The sequence below is a fragment of the Natrix helvetica genome, assembly GCF_964273705.1.
Source record: "Natrix helvetica genome assembly, chromosome: Z".
Taxonomy (NCBI): domain Eukaryota; kingdom Metazoa; phylum Chordata; class Lepidosauria; order Squamata; family Natricidae; genus Natrix; species Natrix helvetica.
In genome coordinates, this window is record NC_138554.1 from 49,454,982 (window position 1) to 49,473,199 (window position 18,218).

General features: G+C 42.0%; 1 protein-coding gene across 2 annotated transcripts in view; it reads right to left on the reverse strand.

Moving 5' to 3' along the window:
* Nucleotides 1-228: 228 nt before the first annotated feature.
* The window catches only part of PPP1R1B (protein phosphatase 1 regulatory inhibitor subunit 1B), a 75,855-nt gene continuing 57,865 nt past the window's right edge, over nt 229-18,218 (reverse strand). For both annotated transcript variants that reach the window (XM_081932145.1, XM_081932146.1), the window contains 2 exons: nt 7,841-7,975; nt 229-6,880 (listed from right to left, as the gene is read on the reverse strand). In XM_081932145.1, the coding sequence (XP_081788271.1) occupies nt 6,777-6,880; nt 7,841-7,975 (239 nt within the window). In that variant the 3' untranslated portion in view covers nt 229-6,776. The remainder of the gene's footprint in view (nt 6,881-7,840; nt 7,976-18,218) is intronic.

The window sequence follows — 18,218 nt, forward strand, 5'->3', positions numbered from 1 at the left end:
TCTTTATGTGTAGAGCTACCAGCAATAGGGTTTCTGTCCTTCATTTCTGCTGGAGGTGTTGCTGGAAAATAAACACACACATCTGCTTCCTGCCTCCCAAAGCTATTTATGATTTGTTTGGTTTTAGTTTTACCTGAACCATGTTTAAGCAAATATTTTCCCTCAAGTACTGTGCTGCTTCATTATGGAGGGGGAGGAGCTGTTGCTTTTGAGTGGGAGAATGAAGAATTCTTTGAATTTACAACAAGAGGGATGAAGTTTATTCCAGCAATCCAGTTAAATCACACAGGCAACTATATATTGAGCAATAGTCATATAAGAAGATATTAGAAGTAACTGATCAGTGACAATGATAGGCATCATTTCATAGTGCAGAGAGAAGGCAATAGTAAACTATTCCATCATGCTTTTATCTCATCTTCAAGTGCTGGGTTCTTTTTAAAGATGGCTGTGAAGGTTTATGTTGACCACTGTTCCTATTACAGTACATTCGCCAGGAACAGTGTGAAGAGAAATCTTCATGATGATGTTGCTGTTGATATTATAATGACCTCATTGCTGCTCCCTTCTTATAAAAGTGAGGTCTAGCATTTCAGAGGCATGTGCATTGCTGTTTTTGCAATGTGTATAATGGGAGCAATGATGGAGAATGATTTTCATGGTAGTCTTACTCTCAGTATTCATCTTGCAGTTGCTCTTCCTCCAGGCCTATTTTTTAAAAAGATCCTTTATTTTAAAAAGAGAAGGTTAGTGCTTTTTGTAGAACTCTCTCACAAATGGTTAACATGATTTTTAAAGAGGTCCAGCATCAATCATTTTTCAAGAATAGCAAATACAATTTAATACAGGTAGTTCTTGACTTACGGGTCATTTAGTGACCAAAGTTACAATGGCACTAAAAGCCATTATAAGCCATGACTTATGCCCATTTTTCACACAACCTTTGCAGCATTCCTTTGGTCATGTGATTTACATTCAGCTCTTGACAACTGGTTCATATTTATGACGGTTGCAGTATCCCAGAGTCATGTGATCATCGTTTTTGGATGTCTGACAAGCAAAGCCAATGGGGAAGCCAGATTCACTTTACAACTGTGTTATTAATTTAACTGCAGTGATTCAGTTAACATGTGGCAAAAAAAATCATAAAATAGGTTAAAACTCACTTAACAAATTTCTCACTGAGCAACAAACTCTGCGGTCAATCGTGGTTGTAAGTCAAGGACTACCTGTAAGATCTCTGATTAAATCCCAACCTAGAAACGTGGGCAATGGCATGTTGGAGCCACATATCTTCTTAGCCCAGCAACATAAAATGGCCTTAAGAAGATAATGCTCAATAACTGGAGTGGTGGAGGAAGCATATATGATGCAACTGAATATGGTCAGTAGAAATTGGGTCGACCTTAGGCTCTAATGGTGTAATCATCATAGTGTTGATGAAATTCCAACATTTGGATAACATTCTATCCTCAAAATCTTGCCATTGGATCCTATCGCAGAACAGACTACTTGAGGATGAACCACAATGAGCTGCACAGCTCTCCTGGATAGAAAGGGCTTGATTAAGAAAAACAAGGCTGAAGCAGTGAGAATGCCTGAAAACAGCCATTGTATTGTACCCTCAAGTGGGGAGGGTGCCAAGAGCCAGCTGGTTTTACTTATTTCTTTGTAGAAGGCCAATTGGCTGGTTGTAAGTGGTTTTCTGGCAACAGGAATGTTTCTTGCTGTAGACATGGTCCCATCTGGGATTTGGCTTTAAGAAGACAGTTCTGTAGTTATACAAAGATACTCTCTGAAGAGATTAGACTTTTCCTGTAAACTGAGGGGAGAGTCAAGGAGTGACGAGGATGATTAGATAGAGAATTCCCAAACTTTCTATAAGACCACAGTCCTATAAAAGCAATAATTTGAGTGGAGGGAAACAAGGATGTTAGTTTAAAGAAATGTGAATAAATGTTTCATAGCTTAGTTGGTGTGGTACAAATCAAATAAGCAATTTGCTTGGTTACGTACAGTGCAATAATTTGCTTCAAGAATTCTGAAAATATGAATTTTCATCTATGCCTTTTTCTGTTTTAGGAAATCATTTGTATACCTTTAATAGACTGAAAATAATCACCTACTCATAATTTTGATCCATTCATGCAAGAAAAGCTATGAAACCTAATTTTCAAACACACTAGACATGATTGAGGGAAATAAAGAGTTGTAAATATATAAGATTAGAAATATATATCAGAAAACATATAGAAAAGGGTGCAAGCAACCTACATTTATTTAGATTATTTATTAGGCTTTTATGTCCTTCAATCCACAGACACTGAAGAGTAGCAAATTCTTAAAGTTAATTTAGTTTTAAAATAATAAAATAATGCTTAATAATCAAACCACCACAAAATCAATAGTATATAAGTATCACAATTACAACTTTTCCCATCTATCTCTCTGGTGCCTCCTTCTCAATCTTAGAATAATACTCTCATACCCCAAACCCAAAATCTGGAAGAGCCAGATTTTAGTAGCTCCATAAAATTCAAACAGACAATGGACCTTTTCCTGTTTCTAGGGCTAAGTTGTTTCAGAGAAGGACTATAATGACGATGTGAAGTGATAAGGACATGAGTGACACAAGTGGAGCATAAATTGAACCTGACCATTACTTTCATCTTCATTTCCAACAGGAGTTGTGAGTTCAGAAATACCTTCAGGTTATTTACCTATTCTCTATGAGAGTGCAGAGCCCCATTTTGAGTCAAAGATGGGCTTACTCTAAAACCTGAAGGCTACCAACTTTCAATTCTCATAGACAGTTCAGCAGTATACCATAATTGATGGTGTCAAGATTCATGGAGATTAGTTAAGGAAAGTGGCACTAGTGCTTACTGTCCCCACAAAGGTGTTCCACAACAATCTTCACCCCAGCCTGAATTCTAATTAAAAGCATTCAGATAATCTGCTTCATCCATAGCTCTCTATAACTACTGATTCATCACCTTCTCAATCATCTTTCTAAGAAAGAGAAAATTAGAGGCAGCATGTTAATTACCCATAAAGCTGGGTCTATGGAGATTCTTAGTAATCCAGATCATGGTTGTCCCAAATATGCTTTTTTTTCAAGAGGCAAGTGGACTTTCTTGTTTTTCTTTTAAGACATTTCACTTCTCATCCAAGAAGCTTCTTCAGCTCTGACTGGATGTTGGGGAATGAAAGTATTTATATTCCTTGCAGACAGCTGGTCATTTGCATTCTTTTAGAGAGTCATTAAGGCCACCTGGAGATCTATCTGTATTCTCAGGGTCACCTGAGTAGTACAAATAGGTGTAGAATCAACACAGTCCTTTCAGCAGTTCCAAGAAGGTTCCACACCCATTTGCAAAGAAAAATAAGAAAGGTCCAGTTGCCTCTTTAAAAAAAACACCCTTGAAGTAAAAGGATTGCTTCTTAAGGACGGGTGCACTGTTGCTTCCTTCAAGGCAAGTAATATAATCCTCTCTCCCAAAGAAATATTCACCAAAGCTCTAACTTAGCCTACCATCACTTTTCTGACTGCTTTCATGAGGGAGATGCACACAGATCACAATGCTAGTATTACAGAGAACCTGTTTCACTTCCCTGAGATTTATAGAAATATCTCATAGTTTCATTAAAATTTCTGATTTGATGTCACATATAGATATTGACTGCAGGAAATTATACAGCACATTTGGAGGGCACTAAACTGGATCATAACAAAGGTAGCAGAGTTGATGGCATTCCATCGGAGCTATTTAAAAATCTAAAGACAATGCTATTAAAGTGCAGCACTCAATATATCAGTAAATTTTGAAAACTCATCAATGGCCACAAAATTGGAAAAAGTCAGTTTACATTCCAATCCTAAAGAAGGGCAATGCCAAAGAATGTTCAATTGCACTGTTCAATTGCACTCATTTCAAACACTAGCAAGGTAATGCTCAAAATACAGCAAGCTAGGCTTCAGCCAGAAATGGTATTCAGTGAGTTCTCTCCTGTTTGGGCAAACCAGTAGCGGTGGCTGCATGAGACTCTGTCCACCCGCCCCAACGTAATGCATGAGCACTGCATACGCAGAAGAAGGTGCGCAGACGCAGTGCATGCACTCATATTTCCGAACTGGTAGGGAAGGTAAGTGAATCCCACCGCTGGCTTCAGCAATATGTGAACTGAGGACTATCATAAATACAAATTGGGTTTCAAAAAGGCAGACGAGCCAGCGATCAAATTGCCAATATTCACTGGATTATGGAGAAAGCAAGGAAATTCCAGAAAAGCATATACTTCATTGACTACATTAAACCCTTTGATTGTGTAGATCACAACAAACAAGAAGCAACAGTTAGGCCCAGACATGGAACAACTAATTGGTTCCAAAATGGGGAAAGGAGTACCACAAGGCTGCATATTATCACCCTACTTATTTAACTTATATGCAAAGTACCTCATGCAAAATACCAAGCTTGATGAATCAGAAGCATGCTGGGAAAAATACCAACAATCTCAACTATGCAGACAATACTACTCTAATGGCAGAAAGTGAAGAAGAACTAAAGAGTTCTTGATGAATGTGAAAGAGGAGAGTGCAAAAGTTGGCTTGAAACTTAACATTACAAAACTAAGATCATGGCATCTTGTTCCCTCACTACCTCGCAAATAGAAGGAGTGATTTTCTTGGGCTTCAAGATCACTGCAGACAGCAACTGCAACCATGAAATTAAAAGATGCTTACTCCTTGAGAAGAGTAAACCTAGACAGCATATTGAAAAGCAGAGACATCACCTTGCCAATAAAGGTCTGTATAGTCAAACTATGGTTTTCCGACTTGCAATGTATGGCTGTGAGAGTTGTACCATAAGGAAGGCTGAGCACTGAGGAATTGATGCTTTCAAAGTGTGGTATGGGGGAAAACTCTTGAGAATCCTTTGGATCCCAAGGAAATCAAATCAATCGATCCTAAAAGAAACCAGCCCTGACTATTGTTTGAAAGGACAGATACTGAAGTGCAAATACTTTGGCCACCAAATGAGAATTGAGGACTCATTGAAGAAGACCCTGAAGATGGGAACGATGGAAAGCAAAAGGAGAAGGGGATGGCAGAGGATGAGATAGTCAGACAGTGTCATTGACACAGTAGACATGAGTTTGGATAGGCTTAGGGAGTAGAGGACATGCATGCTGGGGTCCACGTGGTCACAAATAATTGGACATGACTTAGTGACTCATCAACAACAACAAAAACAAGAAAGGAAATGAATCTTAAACTCTATTAAAAAGTGTCCTACAAAGAGGAGAGGTAGACTGTAATAGCTCTACTAACTGCAGATTAAAGTCATGAAGATTGAAGCAGTGTAGAAGTTGAAGTAATACATAAATGAACATATAAGCAAACATTTGCTGATTTCTTGATTTCTGTATTACAAAATGCAGTCTTAAATATTTGACAATTGGTTTGCTTGGGCTGTTTTTAGAAGCCAAATCTAAGGTTTTCCTAGAGATAAACATTGGAGGAATCATAACAGGTCCATCCTTTCCACACTCCCAAATTTGTCCTATTTTTTTTATATACCTATTGCCAATGAACTTAGGTTTGTGTATATAGTGATTGTCTGCAGAAAGTCAACTCCCAAAAACTCTGAAACTTTTCCTTCTGAAGTTCCTGGCTAATCATTAAGGAAGAACTGGCTTAAACTTTTGTTGTTGGCTCTTTCCTCCATAAAATACTCCTTAAATGCAGTATTTATTTACAAAGCTTTAATAAAGCAGAAAAAAGCATGGAATGGCATTGCCCAATGCTCAGGGAGAAAGGTGTAGGAGAAAGGAAAGAAGGAAGAAAGATTCAACTATTCAGGGATTGGATCTTAAATTACAGCTCTCTGAGCATTGAATAGAACAATGGATGCGGGAGATAGACGTTAAAGACCTTTCTTTAGCTAATTCAGCCGAACCCAGCTATATATTCTAGTTGCTGAAATACCAAGTTTTCACATTTGGTTTTTAGAAATCAAATGGCAATATCTTCTGAGAAGAAGTACTGCCAGACAAGGAATTTATTGTGCAATCAACCTCCTTGATGAAATTTTACATGGTTTACATAGAACATTGCTTCTGTTACTGCATAATATCTCTTTTACTTCTCCCTCCCATCAACACACAATAGTTTCCATTTTGTAATAATGAAAATTAACATAGTTATATAATATATTTTATTACTAGAACAAAGCTCTATTTGTCTGGAAGCACCTCAGCAATCTGATTTCCTTAGATAATTATGAAAAATTGCAAACCATGGTCATAATCATATAATTATCAGGTCTGGCTGGGTAAGCAGAAACATTAAAAAAAAACCATGAATGATCATGCTAGATCCAACCAAATGAGCATCTAGTTCAGGGTTGAAGGTCAAACAATGTGTGTGGGGATGGCTTCCTTCCTCCCCTTGCAGTGAAATCTACTGGCAAGGCACAATAAAAACAGCCATCCTGCCACCTGTCCAGAACAACAGGCCATCAGAGATATCTTGCCTTTGAACATGAAGGTTTATTTCTAGGCAGCTTTCCGTTCCCTTCCCTTCCCTTCACCCCTTCTATTGAATAATTCACTGAACATAACCAAACACTGCCAAATAAGATACAAATTCAGAACAGAAAAGAGAGCAAGAGGGAAAATAGTTGTTAAAGGAAGTAACCCAATTGGTCTTGTGAAAAATGAGAGATTGCCATAAATAGGTTATCTCCCAAAACTATCCTTCACTTCCAATGCTAGGTTGTGGTGTGGATTGGGGGTGGAGAAGAACGGTTTTCCAGTTTAACAGCACAGGGAGGTCTCTCTTTCCAGTCAGAGTGACTCTGTTCCATGTCATGATCTGTGAAGGAAAGGGAAGAAAGATTAGGGAGAGGCATTTTTTTAAAAAAATGATTATTTCAAATCAATGTAAAGGTGGTTTGTGAATTTTGGGAATCAAGTTTTATAAAAGTGTGAAAATGTTCTTTTTAAAAAAAATCTAGGATGTTTATTTGAGAATCACAGCATAAAAATAAATTGGAAAGAAGAAGCTAGTTCATAGAATCCACACTGAGAAGGATGAAATAATTGTCATACATAATTCCAAAAAAGATCAGATTTCTCTTTTTTTCTCAAATTCCCATCCAGACAAATATAAGTTGTATTTCCTAGACTACCTTATGACTTAAAAACGGATTGCATTAATAAAAATAAAACATTTGAAAAGGAAACAGTTCCAGACAGCCAAATAATTGAGTCAATTTCTCTGTTAGAAGGAAAATTCCATATTAATTATATTAAAGGGGTGTGTGTACGTATATATAGAGAGAGTGTAAAACTCTAAAGAGCAGGGGTGTCAAACCTGCGGCCCAAGGGCCGATGCGTTATGTGCTGGCCACGCTCACCCTGGGTTTAGCGAAGGGGGGGAGAAGTCGTGATAAGTCATGTGACAACAACACGAAGTCGCAAGTTTGACACCCTTGCAATAGAGTCACAACCTTGGCCTCAGAGAATGATTAGAGGTTTTGCATCTATAACTCTTTAGGAAAGCCCTCTTTCCTTATGAGCAGACATGGTCCTAGAGCTGCACCTGTTTCTCAATCTTCCTGGCTTTATGACCCCTAAAAACAAAGAACTAAGTTACTTATCCTTCCATCAAGCAAAAATGGAAATAACAGAGAACCCCTTCATTAGGGATGAACATGCAATTGGGTCCTTTGCAAAAGAAAATATGCAACAAATTGTTTTTTTTTGGGGGGGGGGGGAAGAGAAGACCTAACATTGTGCTATTTAGCAAGCATTGCAATCCAAGGCGCATTACCTGTTAATGGAGGATCTCCCTCTCCCTCTTCCTGTTTCACATTTGTCTCATCTTCTGGGACATCACCCTCTTCTGACTTCTCTAATCCAGTAGGGACTTCCTCAACAGATCCTGCAAAGGATACTTTCTGCCCACCTAAAGAGATCAGACTTCATTGTCACAAAAAAAAAGAAAAAAAAAGCTTCTGCTCCTTCAGAAAGCTCAGGGTTACACTCAATACATATTTATACTCAATCATGATCCAATCCTAGAGTTAAATCACCCGCTTTCTGCTTGAAAGAAAGGTAAGCATGTAAAACATTTATTCAAATTCCACAAAAGCAACATACACAATTTTAAAAACTCAGATACTTTTTCTATATTTGGGTGCGGTTATATTAGTCCCTCATTGTAGGTATTTAATCTACATATAAGATCTGTATTATTCTCATCTTCACGCAGGTAGTCCTCATTTGTCAACCATTCACTGGTAAAGAATGGTAAAGAAAAAGTAACTTTGTGATCAATCCTTGCATTTATGGCTTTTTCAGATATTTAGTACAAGGGAAGTGAACTGAAATTGAAAAATTATGATGTTTAACTTAGCAATTGCTTTAAGGACCAAGATGCTGATCTCAATTGAAGTTGCTAAATGAAGACTAACCTGTAATTGGTTCAGTGATTCAGAAACTGCTGACTGCAGATAAGCTATTGTTGTTATACTACTTCAAAAGATAGCAGAAATAGGGGAGGATTTCAAGGTGAGACAGAAGGCAGACAGTAACCTGGGCTGTGGTCCACTGATATTTTCAAAATCAGCAAATTCTAGCAGAGATGTAAAAAGTATTGTGGCTAATGCAAATGAATTGTTCTGGCAGGTCTCCTTTATTCACATGCATTCACAACACACACAAACATATTTAAATTCATGAAGTAGTAGCGCTTCACACAACATAGTCTCAGCAGGTCTCCCTTTTCCACCTGTATTTTCTGCAGCCATCTTTCCTTGGGGATGCAATTTCCATCTGGGAACCCCCAGTAATGTGCTGAATAATTTGTTCTTTGTTAAGTTACTGATTAAAGTGGGAACATGGAAAACTTGTGATAATGGGATTTACACAACAGATTGTCACCAACAAAAGTGAGAGTAAAACTGCCTGCATTATCCTTAATTTTTTAATGTAAACTGCCAAAAAGAAAACATGTACAGAATGACAAGACTCGAAGAGATTCCTAAACTTGAGAGGAGACGAAAGTATTGTTCTCATTCCCAACCATGAATATTCTCCATGTAGAACGTCTTGTCAATATGACAAATTCTTTTGATTTTATAATGAACTTTCAGACTTTATACAATAGTAGAATTGTCGAAGCAGGAGCTTGCAAGACCTCAGAGAAGCAGTTACTGACAGACATTCCTGGCAAAATGATGTCCCTTGGGTCAAAAAGGAATAAGTAAATGACTGAACAACTACTGCTACTTACATATTTCATTTGCCGTGTTGTGGGAGTTAACCTTTCTTTCTCAACAAGGCTTTGATTCTAATCATTGCAGTTCTGACCTTATGTGGATAGGAATTCAGACTTGATCTCTGATCCCGTTTTTTTTTTTTAATTTGCCTCTGTCTGATGTAATTGCTATTTAGTGCCAATGGGAATGTTCTTATGTTTGTAATTTTGCCAATTGCAGAATAAAAGATTCTGGGAATATTTAGACAGAATTGTGGTGGAGCAGAAAAGTTAGAGCTCTTTTTAAAAACATGCTGTAGGCTCTAATTCTTTAATGTGTATAATTAAATATTTTATACCATAATTTAATTTTTATTTTCATCATGAAATCTTTTTACTTCGTTTGATGCTGTAGGAAATACATTTTAGCTTGGTGTAGTTATGCCCAAAATATTGTTCCTCAGAGATTATCCTCTAATCTTTGTGAAGTTCAATCTCTGCTTCTCTTTGCATGACGTATGCATTTTCTCTAGCACAAAATGCATGTGGACAAACACTTAAGAACCATGCCTTGTGCTTTGCAATGAATGGATCACAACAATTACTCAATTCCATGCAAATATGATTTTTACAACAAATTGGAGGGCCTATTGTCTGCCATTTGATAGACTGAAGCTGCTGAATTCTGTTGGAATGGTTGTCTTTAATAAAAATAACCTTGTTTCTTGGCTGGGTGACAGGAATACATGGAGCATAGAGCAAACCACCAAAAGCCCTCGCTAATGTAAGGTATAATAGTGAAGGGAGTGATAATTGTGATCCATAGCATAGAACTACATTATCATGAGCATCTCCCAATTTTTATATACAAACTATTGGAGAATAAGCAATTGCTCTATTTGGTGCATTGCTTTCTGTAACATTAATCAAAACACCAGCTGCACTTGCTGACAGTTAAGCCATAAAATGCATTTCAGTGAACCTTATTGCAGTTCAATTGACTCAAATGTTCTCTCTGCAAAAGCCAGAGAATTTGATGGATAATGGCATGAGGACTTGAAGGATTAAAGGATTGCTGCACTATTATATTTTACCAATGAAGGATGGAGAACCTGTTTGGTGTAGTGATTACAGGCATCAGGCTACAAACCAGGAACTTGTGAGTTCTACTCTTGCCTTAGGCACAAAGACAGCTGACCTTTCCCTCAGCCCTGGGAAGAAAGCAATGGGAAATCTCTTCCAAAATCATGCCAAGTCACCAGGAGCCTCCCCCCCCACGTCACAATGTTTGTCCATCTACATATTGTTTCCCACACATGCACATAAAGAGATTACACATATTGTCCTTTCATATAAATAATACAAGCTACAAATCGGTGCCATCCAAATGTGTTTCTGAGGAGATTATGAGAATCAGTCCAATTCACCTGGGAGTACCTAGACCAGTGATGGCGAACCTTTTTTGGCTCGCGTGCCACAAGTGTGGGGAGCGCAGGGGGGTCGAGTGCGGGCGTGCTGCACCCATAATGCAATGCGTGACCCCCCAGTGTGCATGCACGCAAAACGCGCGACCCCCCATTTTACATGTTTTTTTTGCCCAGGGGCTTTATAGGAACCTGGGGAGGGCGAAAAAAGCCTCCCCCAGCCTTCCGGAGGCTTCAGGGACTGTCCAGAGGCTTCCCTAAAGCCTTCGGAGTGCTTAAAACCACCCTCCGAGCAAACCGGAAGTGACTTCCGGGTTGCTCGGAGGGTCGTTTTAAGAGCTCCGAAGGCATCAGGGAAGCCTTGGACGGTCCCTGAAGCCTTCGGAGCGCTTAAAACCACCCTCCGAGCAAACTGGAAGTGACTTCCGGGTTGCTCGGAGGGTCGTTTTAAGCGCTCCGAAGGCATCAGGGAAGCCTCGGACGGTCCCTGAAGCCTTCGGAGCGCTTAAAACCACCCTCCGAGCAAACCGGAAGTGACTTCCGGGTTGCTTGGAGGGTTGTTTTAAGCGCTCCGAAGGCATCAGGGAAGCCTCGGACGGTCCCTGAAGCCTTCGGAACGCTTAAAACGACCCTCTGAGCAAACCAGAAGTGACTTCCGGTTTGCTCGGAGGGTCGTTTTAAGCGTTCCGAAGGCTTCAGGGACGGTCCCTGAAGCCTCCGGGGGGACAGGGGAGGCTCTTTTCGCCCTCCCCAGGCTCCTATAAAGCCTCTGGAGCCTGGGGAAGGCGAAAAATAGCTTTTAAAAAGGTGAATTCAGCTGGCCAGCGCGCGCATTCGCGCTGGCCAGCTGACACGGCAGCGCCTCGTGTGCCCTGATAAATGGCTCCGCATGCCACTTGTGGCACGCGTGCCATAGGTTCGCCATCACGGTTCTAGAGCAGGTTCGTTAGAAGCTCACTGTGGGCCTGCAACATAACCAGATAAGTTTCCCGGTACCCTCGGGCTTGAGCTGTCTGTGGAAGGAGTGAGTGTTTGTTCCGTTTGGGTAAGGGTTGGCTAACTCGTGCAGGAGTTACCTCTGGTTGTCTAAAAGTGGAGTTGGAGAGGTGACCACAGAGTTGGTCAATGTGTCCTCTCCAATTCTGACCGTCCTCGAACTCTACAAGATAAGAGAGAGGCCCAGTGATACCTATCACTGTGGCAGGAATCCACAGAGTTCCTCCAGCGTAGTTGTGGGCATAAACTGAGTCCCCTATGCTAAAGTTCCGAATTTTGCTCGTCGAGTCAGGCGGCAAAGCGGCAGAATAGTTTGTGTGTTGCCAGTCTAACTGGGAGCTTAGCCAACGGCCCATGTGAAGCTCGGAGGGGCTTCTCCCTGTAGTGGCACTGGGTGTGATGTGCTGAATTAGCAAGTAGTGGTAAACCCATGTTTGCCAATCTCCCGGGCCTATCCTAGAGAGGGCCTCTTTTGCAGATCTCACCATTCTCTCTGCCTGACCATTGGAGGCTGGGTGGATGGTGCGACCAGGGCATGCCTGATACCCTGAGCTGCTAGGAAGGTCTTGAATTGCATGGTTGTGAATTGGGCCCCATTGTCAGAGACCAAGACGTCGGGCAGGCTGTGTGTGGAGAAAAATCTCTGTAGTACCTTGATGACCGCTTCTGCCATAGTAGAGGTCATCAGGACTACTTCTAGCCATTTCGAGTAGGCATCCACAACTACGAGGAATGTCTGGCCATGAACTGGGCAAGCAAAGTTAAACCCTAGACCATGGTGCTTGAGGACGCTCCCACTCCTTAGCGGGTGCCTCTGGGGGAGCTGGTCTGGACTCCTGGCACAGTGTGCAGGTAGCCACCCATTCTTCGATCTCCCTGTCCATGTTACGCCACCACATGTAACTCCTAGCTAAAGACTTCATCCTGACAATTCCAGGATGCCCTACGTGTAAAGCCTCTAATACTGCAATGCACAGTTGGGTGGAACAACTACCCGGTCCCCGCACAGTAAACAGCCATTTACAACTGATAACTCATCATGTTTGCTAAAATACATTTTGAAATCAGCCCCAATAGGCCCCTTGGGCCACCCCCTCCACACCCAGTTCAAAATCTGTTATATGGTGGAGTCCTTTGCAGAGTGACGGGCGACGTCACTGGACGGGACAGGACCAGTCTCAAAGCAGTCAATGAGGAGGACTGGCATCTCGGGAGTAGGATCAGCAAGATGTTCAGGCAGTGGGCAGCAGCTGAGAGCGTCAGCATGCCCCAAAGTGGAGCCTGGTCGGTGGATGAGACGGTAGGAGTAGGCAGCTAAAAAGATGGTCCATCTGGTCATCGCGGTGATAAAGACACTGGGGTAGGTCTATCCCCAGCCAGTAAGCCCAACAATGGCTTGTGGTCCATAACCAGTTCAAAGTCCCGTCCATAAAGATAGTCATGGGACCTCTTTACTCCAGCCACAGCAGCCAAAGCCTCACAGTCCAGCTGGCTGTAGTTCCGCTCTGCAGCAGACAAGGTCCTAGAGTAAAATGCAATAGGGGCTTCGGTTCCGTTGGGCATGCGGTGGCTGAGGACAGCACCGACGCCGAACGAGGAAGTGTCGCAGGTCAGCACCAATGGCAGGGTCTGGCTGTACTGTACCAGGAAGGAATCCGCCGTCCGGAGTCATTTTACCACAGCAAATGCGGCAGCCTCGGCTTTGCCCCAGGAACACTTTGCATTCTTAGCCAGGAGACGGTGTAAGGGCTCAGCAATAGTGGCTTTCTGTCTAAGAAAGATGCTGTAGAAATTAAGGAGCCCGAGGAATGCCTGCAGCTCAGTTTGATTGCGAGGTATAGGGATTGCTTGAATTTTTTGGTCGGGTGAATCCCAAAACCGTCAATTAGGTACCCTAAGAATTCAACTCTTGGCACATTAATTTGGCATTTTTCTTTTTTGAGACGGAGGCCTTTTTCTCTAATTCTAGTCAAAACTGTTCACAAATGTTTGAAATGTTGCACCTCATTTGCAGCCAATACCAAGATGTTGTCGAAATAGGGGATGACTCCTGGAATCCCCTGCAAAAGCCGTTCCATGATGCTTTGGAACAGTCCTGGGGAGATACTAACACTGAATTGCAGGCGGTGACATTTGAATGCACCCCTGTGCGTCACAATGGTTTGGCCCTCCGCCCTAGCGCCATCTACAGGCAATTGTTGGCATGCCTGCACCATGTCCAATTTAGTGAAAAATTTTCCTGGGCCTAAAGAATGTAATAGATGCTGTACAATGAGTACAGGGTAATTGCTTTGTTGCAATGCTTTATTGATTGTGCATTTGTAGTCCGCGCAGATGCGGACAGACCCGTCAGATTTGACAGGTGTCGCTATAGGGGTCTCCCAGTGAGCGTGGTGAACTAGCTCTAGGATTCCCTGGCCTATGAGCTTGTCAATTTCCCTATCAATTTTGGGGCGGAGAACAAAAGGTACTCTCCTGGGTTTTAGCCTTATGAGGGCTATATTGGGGTCCAAATTAAAGAAGATTGGAGTCCTCACATACTTACCCAGACCAGTGCCGAAGACATCCTTGAACTTCTTAAAGATGGCTTCAGGGTCTTCATCTTTTAAGGGATTGATACCGGTCACTTCTAGGCCCAGGGCTTCAAACCAGTCAAGCCCCAGGAGGCTTTGCAGGTTGCTGCTGACCACCGTCACTGGGAGTTGGCCTCTAAAATGCTTGAATTTCACCCGGAAGGTGCCTTGCCCCATGATGGGGACCCGTTTCCCCTGGTAATTGTGAAGGCGGATGTCAGGGGTACGTATATGTTGTTTCTTCAGGCTAGGGATAGCCTGCTTGAGGGTCGACCACAGCATGATGATCAGTGATGACCCAGTGTCGATCTCCATTTCACATAGAGTGTTCTCGATGAGGACTGTGACCTTCAGCATTTTTGGCCTCCTGGTGCGGACTTGGCCGATTGAGGTATGGTAGGTGACTCTACTGTCGTCCTCTGAGCGCTGTGATGGCAGCTTCTGCCAGGCCCCTTGGTTGGACCTCGGCTGGCGGTTTGGTGCCCTTCTTGGCTCCAGGTAGTAGCAGAACTCCCTGCTACTCAAGCAGGCTATCCCAGAGTTCGCTCTGGCATACCTTGGCAATGTGCCCCTTTCGCTTGCAGCGCTGACACGTAGCATCGCAGAAACGGCAAGCCGATCTTACATGGTCTCCTCCGCAGCTAGGGCAAGCTGGGAGACGTGGTTTGAATTTGCGTGCCGGCTGGGTGCGGCTACTGCCTTCTGAGCTCTCGGCCTCTAAGCTCTCGGCCTCTGCAGCCTCCGATGTACGCGTGTACTCTTTTGCGTGTCTTGTGGAGCGCTTTGGCGCTGCAGAGTTTCAGTGGATTTGACTGCCGATTCAGATGCCCTGGCTTCGTCCAAGGCAATTTGTAGAGTGAGGTTAGATTTAGTGAGTAACCTCCTCTGTAAATTAATGTCCCGCAGCCCTTTTATAGCGAGCTGTCAGACCTTTCAACCAATAGGATTAAACCTCTGTTTCCACTGGAACAGAGGACCTTGGTGGAAACCACTGTAGTTGATACCAATGATACCAATGTGGGCAATACATTTTCATGGTATTTTTATTTAAAAAAATTGAAAGTTGGCTTATCCATGAAAGGGCTTACATGTAATACATGGTAAATCAGTATGTGAAACCAGTGACATGCATACTGCTCTATAGTCATAATTATTAGAATTATTCTAAAATATTGCTTTCAGCAGGCAAAAAAAAATCCCTTTGTAATTTAGGGGTAAAACTACTTTTTTGTGGCTGAGGATGCATTTGTTAAATTCAGCTTCTCAGGCCCAGCAGCCTTAGCAGATCAACATGTAAGCCCTACCACCCTGGGACGTTTGCAGAGATGGGCTTCTCATAGAAGCTGTTATAATAAGTCTTGTTTGTCCTCCAAAGATCCTATTCACTTAGCCCCACTGGTATTCTGGCTAATGTTTTTCAGAGGATAATTTCGCAACTGTAGAAATTAAATCTTTAGTTCAGGGGAGTTGAGCCACAGAATGGAGAAATTATTTCTCCATTTAAATATGAGCCAGCAGTGTGCAGCAGCTGCCAAAAAAGCCAACGCAGTTCTAGGCTGCATCAACAGAGGGATAGAATCAAGATCATGTGAAGTGTTAATACCACTTTATAATGCCTTGGTAAGGCCACACTTGGAATACTGCATTCAGTTCTGGTCGCCACGATGTAAAAAAGATGTGGAGACTCTAGAAAGAGTGCAGAGAAGAGCAACAAAGATGATTAGGGGACTGGAGACTAAAACATATGAAGAACGGTTGCAGGAACTGGGTATGTTTAGCTTAAGAGAAAGAAGGACTAGGGGAGACATGATAGCAGTGTTCCAATATCTCAGAGGTTGCCACAAAGAAGAGGGAGTCAAACTATTCTCCAAAGCACCTGACGGTAGAATAAGAAGCAATGGGTGGAAACTAATCAAGGAGAGAAGCAACTTAGAACTGAGGAGAAATTTCCTGACAAGTGAGAACAATTAATCAGTGGAACAGCTTGCCTCCAGAAGTTGTGAATGCCCCAACACTGGAAGTCTTTAAGAAGATGTTGGATAGCTATTTGTCTGAAATGGTATAGGGTTTCCTGCCTATGCAGGGGGTTGGACTAGAAGACCTCCAAGATCCCTTCCAACTCTACTATTGTATTATTATATTATTTCTGATCTCTGCAATCATATACTTGCTTGGAGCCCACATTGGAATCTTCCTTCAGCCGAGGAAAATATTTTGATGGGAAATACATACTTGCAAGATACGTTTCTGGATGTGGTTTTCCCCATTTCCTTTAGATAACCATATTAGCATAAGTGTTTGAATTTTTCTCAAAGAACAATTTTCTTTGTATATTTTATATACAACATTTTATATCATCACCATTAACTCCAGTACTAGGTCTTAGGGCATCAGGAGTTAAACTTATTATATTGTCTACTAAGAGAGTCTCCCAAGTCATCTCTCACTATGCTGATAACTTCTTTGCATGGGAAGACTTTTTATTGCATTGCTGAGATCTGCATGATTATCACTAATCCTGCATGATTATCACCAACCCCCATTTTCAGACTAACCTTCCTTTTATCATCCAATGACCTGATAAAGACAACCAGAATAGTTAGCTACCTTATATGTTATTTTCTTTCTGGATTTTGAACAATCAGCATATTCTTTTCAACTTTCTCCCTGAAAATATTACATCCTGCACAGTTCGTTTCTACAATTTTGAGAGATGTTAAGGTCTGAATTTCATAAAGTGAATTCATCAACACATTTATAGAAGCTATGCAGTTACATCTTCACTTTTTCTACATGCTCTCATACTTAGGAGTTTGTAGCTTTAGAGATTATATTAGCTACTGACCATTAGGAGGCACTACACAACAAGGTTATTTTTCCTTATTGGGACAATTCCGTCACTGTATATAGAATACCTAAATCTGAAAAGTACTAATAAAATTAAAAATGGTTGTGTAACATCACCTACTGGTTAGTTGTCAACATAATATCAGTAACCCTATATATTATTCCAGTTTACCCACATCAACTCTTATGTAGTAGTAATAATTATATTCCAGCTTTTCTTCTGTTTGTAAGAAAAAAATTGTGGCAGCTTTTGGATGATGTACCACCAACCTTGAAAAAGCAAGAAAATTTCTATCAGTTCCAAATGGGGGAGAGGGAATTGCCAATTTTTATTTTCAATAAGTTCTGCAGTTGTGGATATGATAAAGAACAAATCTAAGACTAAACCACACTTTGTCACAGTAGATGAGGAAGAAAGAAAACTGAATTCATATGGAGACCTGCTTAAGGCCTGCTTAGCAATCTATCCACATTTTCTGTGTGACAGTGACGTGCAGTCAGGGGAGGCAGGGGAGGCAGAGCCTCACCACTCTCATCATGAAAATAAAAAAAAATACTCTGTCAAAGTGGCTGGGAGAGGCGCGCAGCTTGGTTTAGCCTCCCTGGACATCTCAGCAGCAGCCCCAAGTGTGCCGATCTCGCCATTTTTTGCATCGGGCGAGCCTGGGATCCTTGCAAGGGGAATGGGACCACATGTGCAGGCGGCTCCTCAATGCCAGCCTCAGATCAGCGCAGCCGCGGTCCCCTTCATGTTGGCTTAGGAAGGAGGGGAATGGGACCACATGTGCAGGGGAAGGGGATCGCGGCTGTGCTAATCTGAGGCTGTGCGCTGCTGAAGAGCCGGCTGCACACGTGGTCCCATTCCCCTTGCAAGGATCCCGGGCTCGCCCGATGCAAAAAATGCCTAGGTAACATCATCGGTGCTAGAAGGGGGGGGGGGGAGGAGGAGAAAGGAGAAGTTTCTCTTCTCAGAAATGTCTTCTCAGTGGAGCTGCGGCAGCCTGTCTGTCCCTTTCTGACATTTCTGAGAAGAGAAACTTCTCCGTTTGGGTTGGGATTGGAGCAACCACGCGGTTTGATGACGTCACCAGCCTCACCAGTCATAAACCT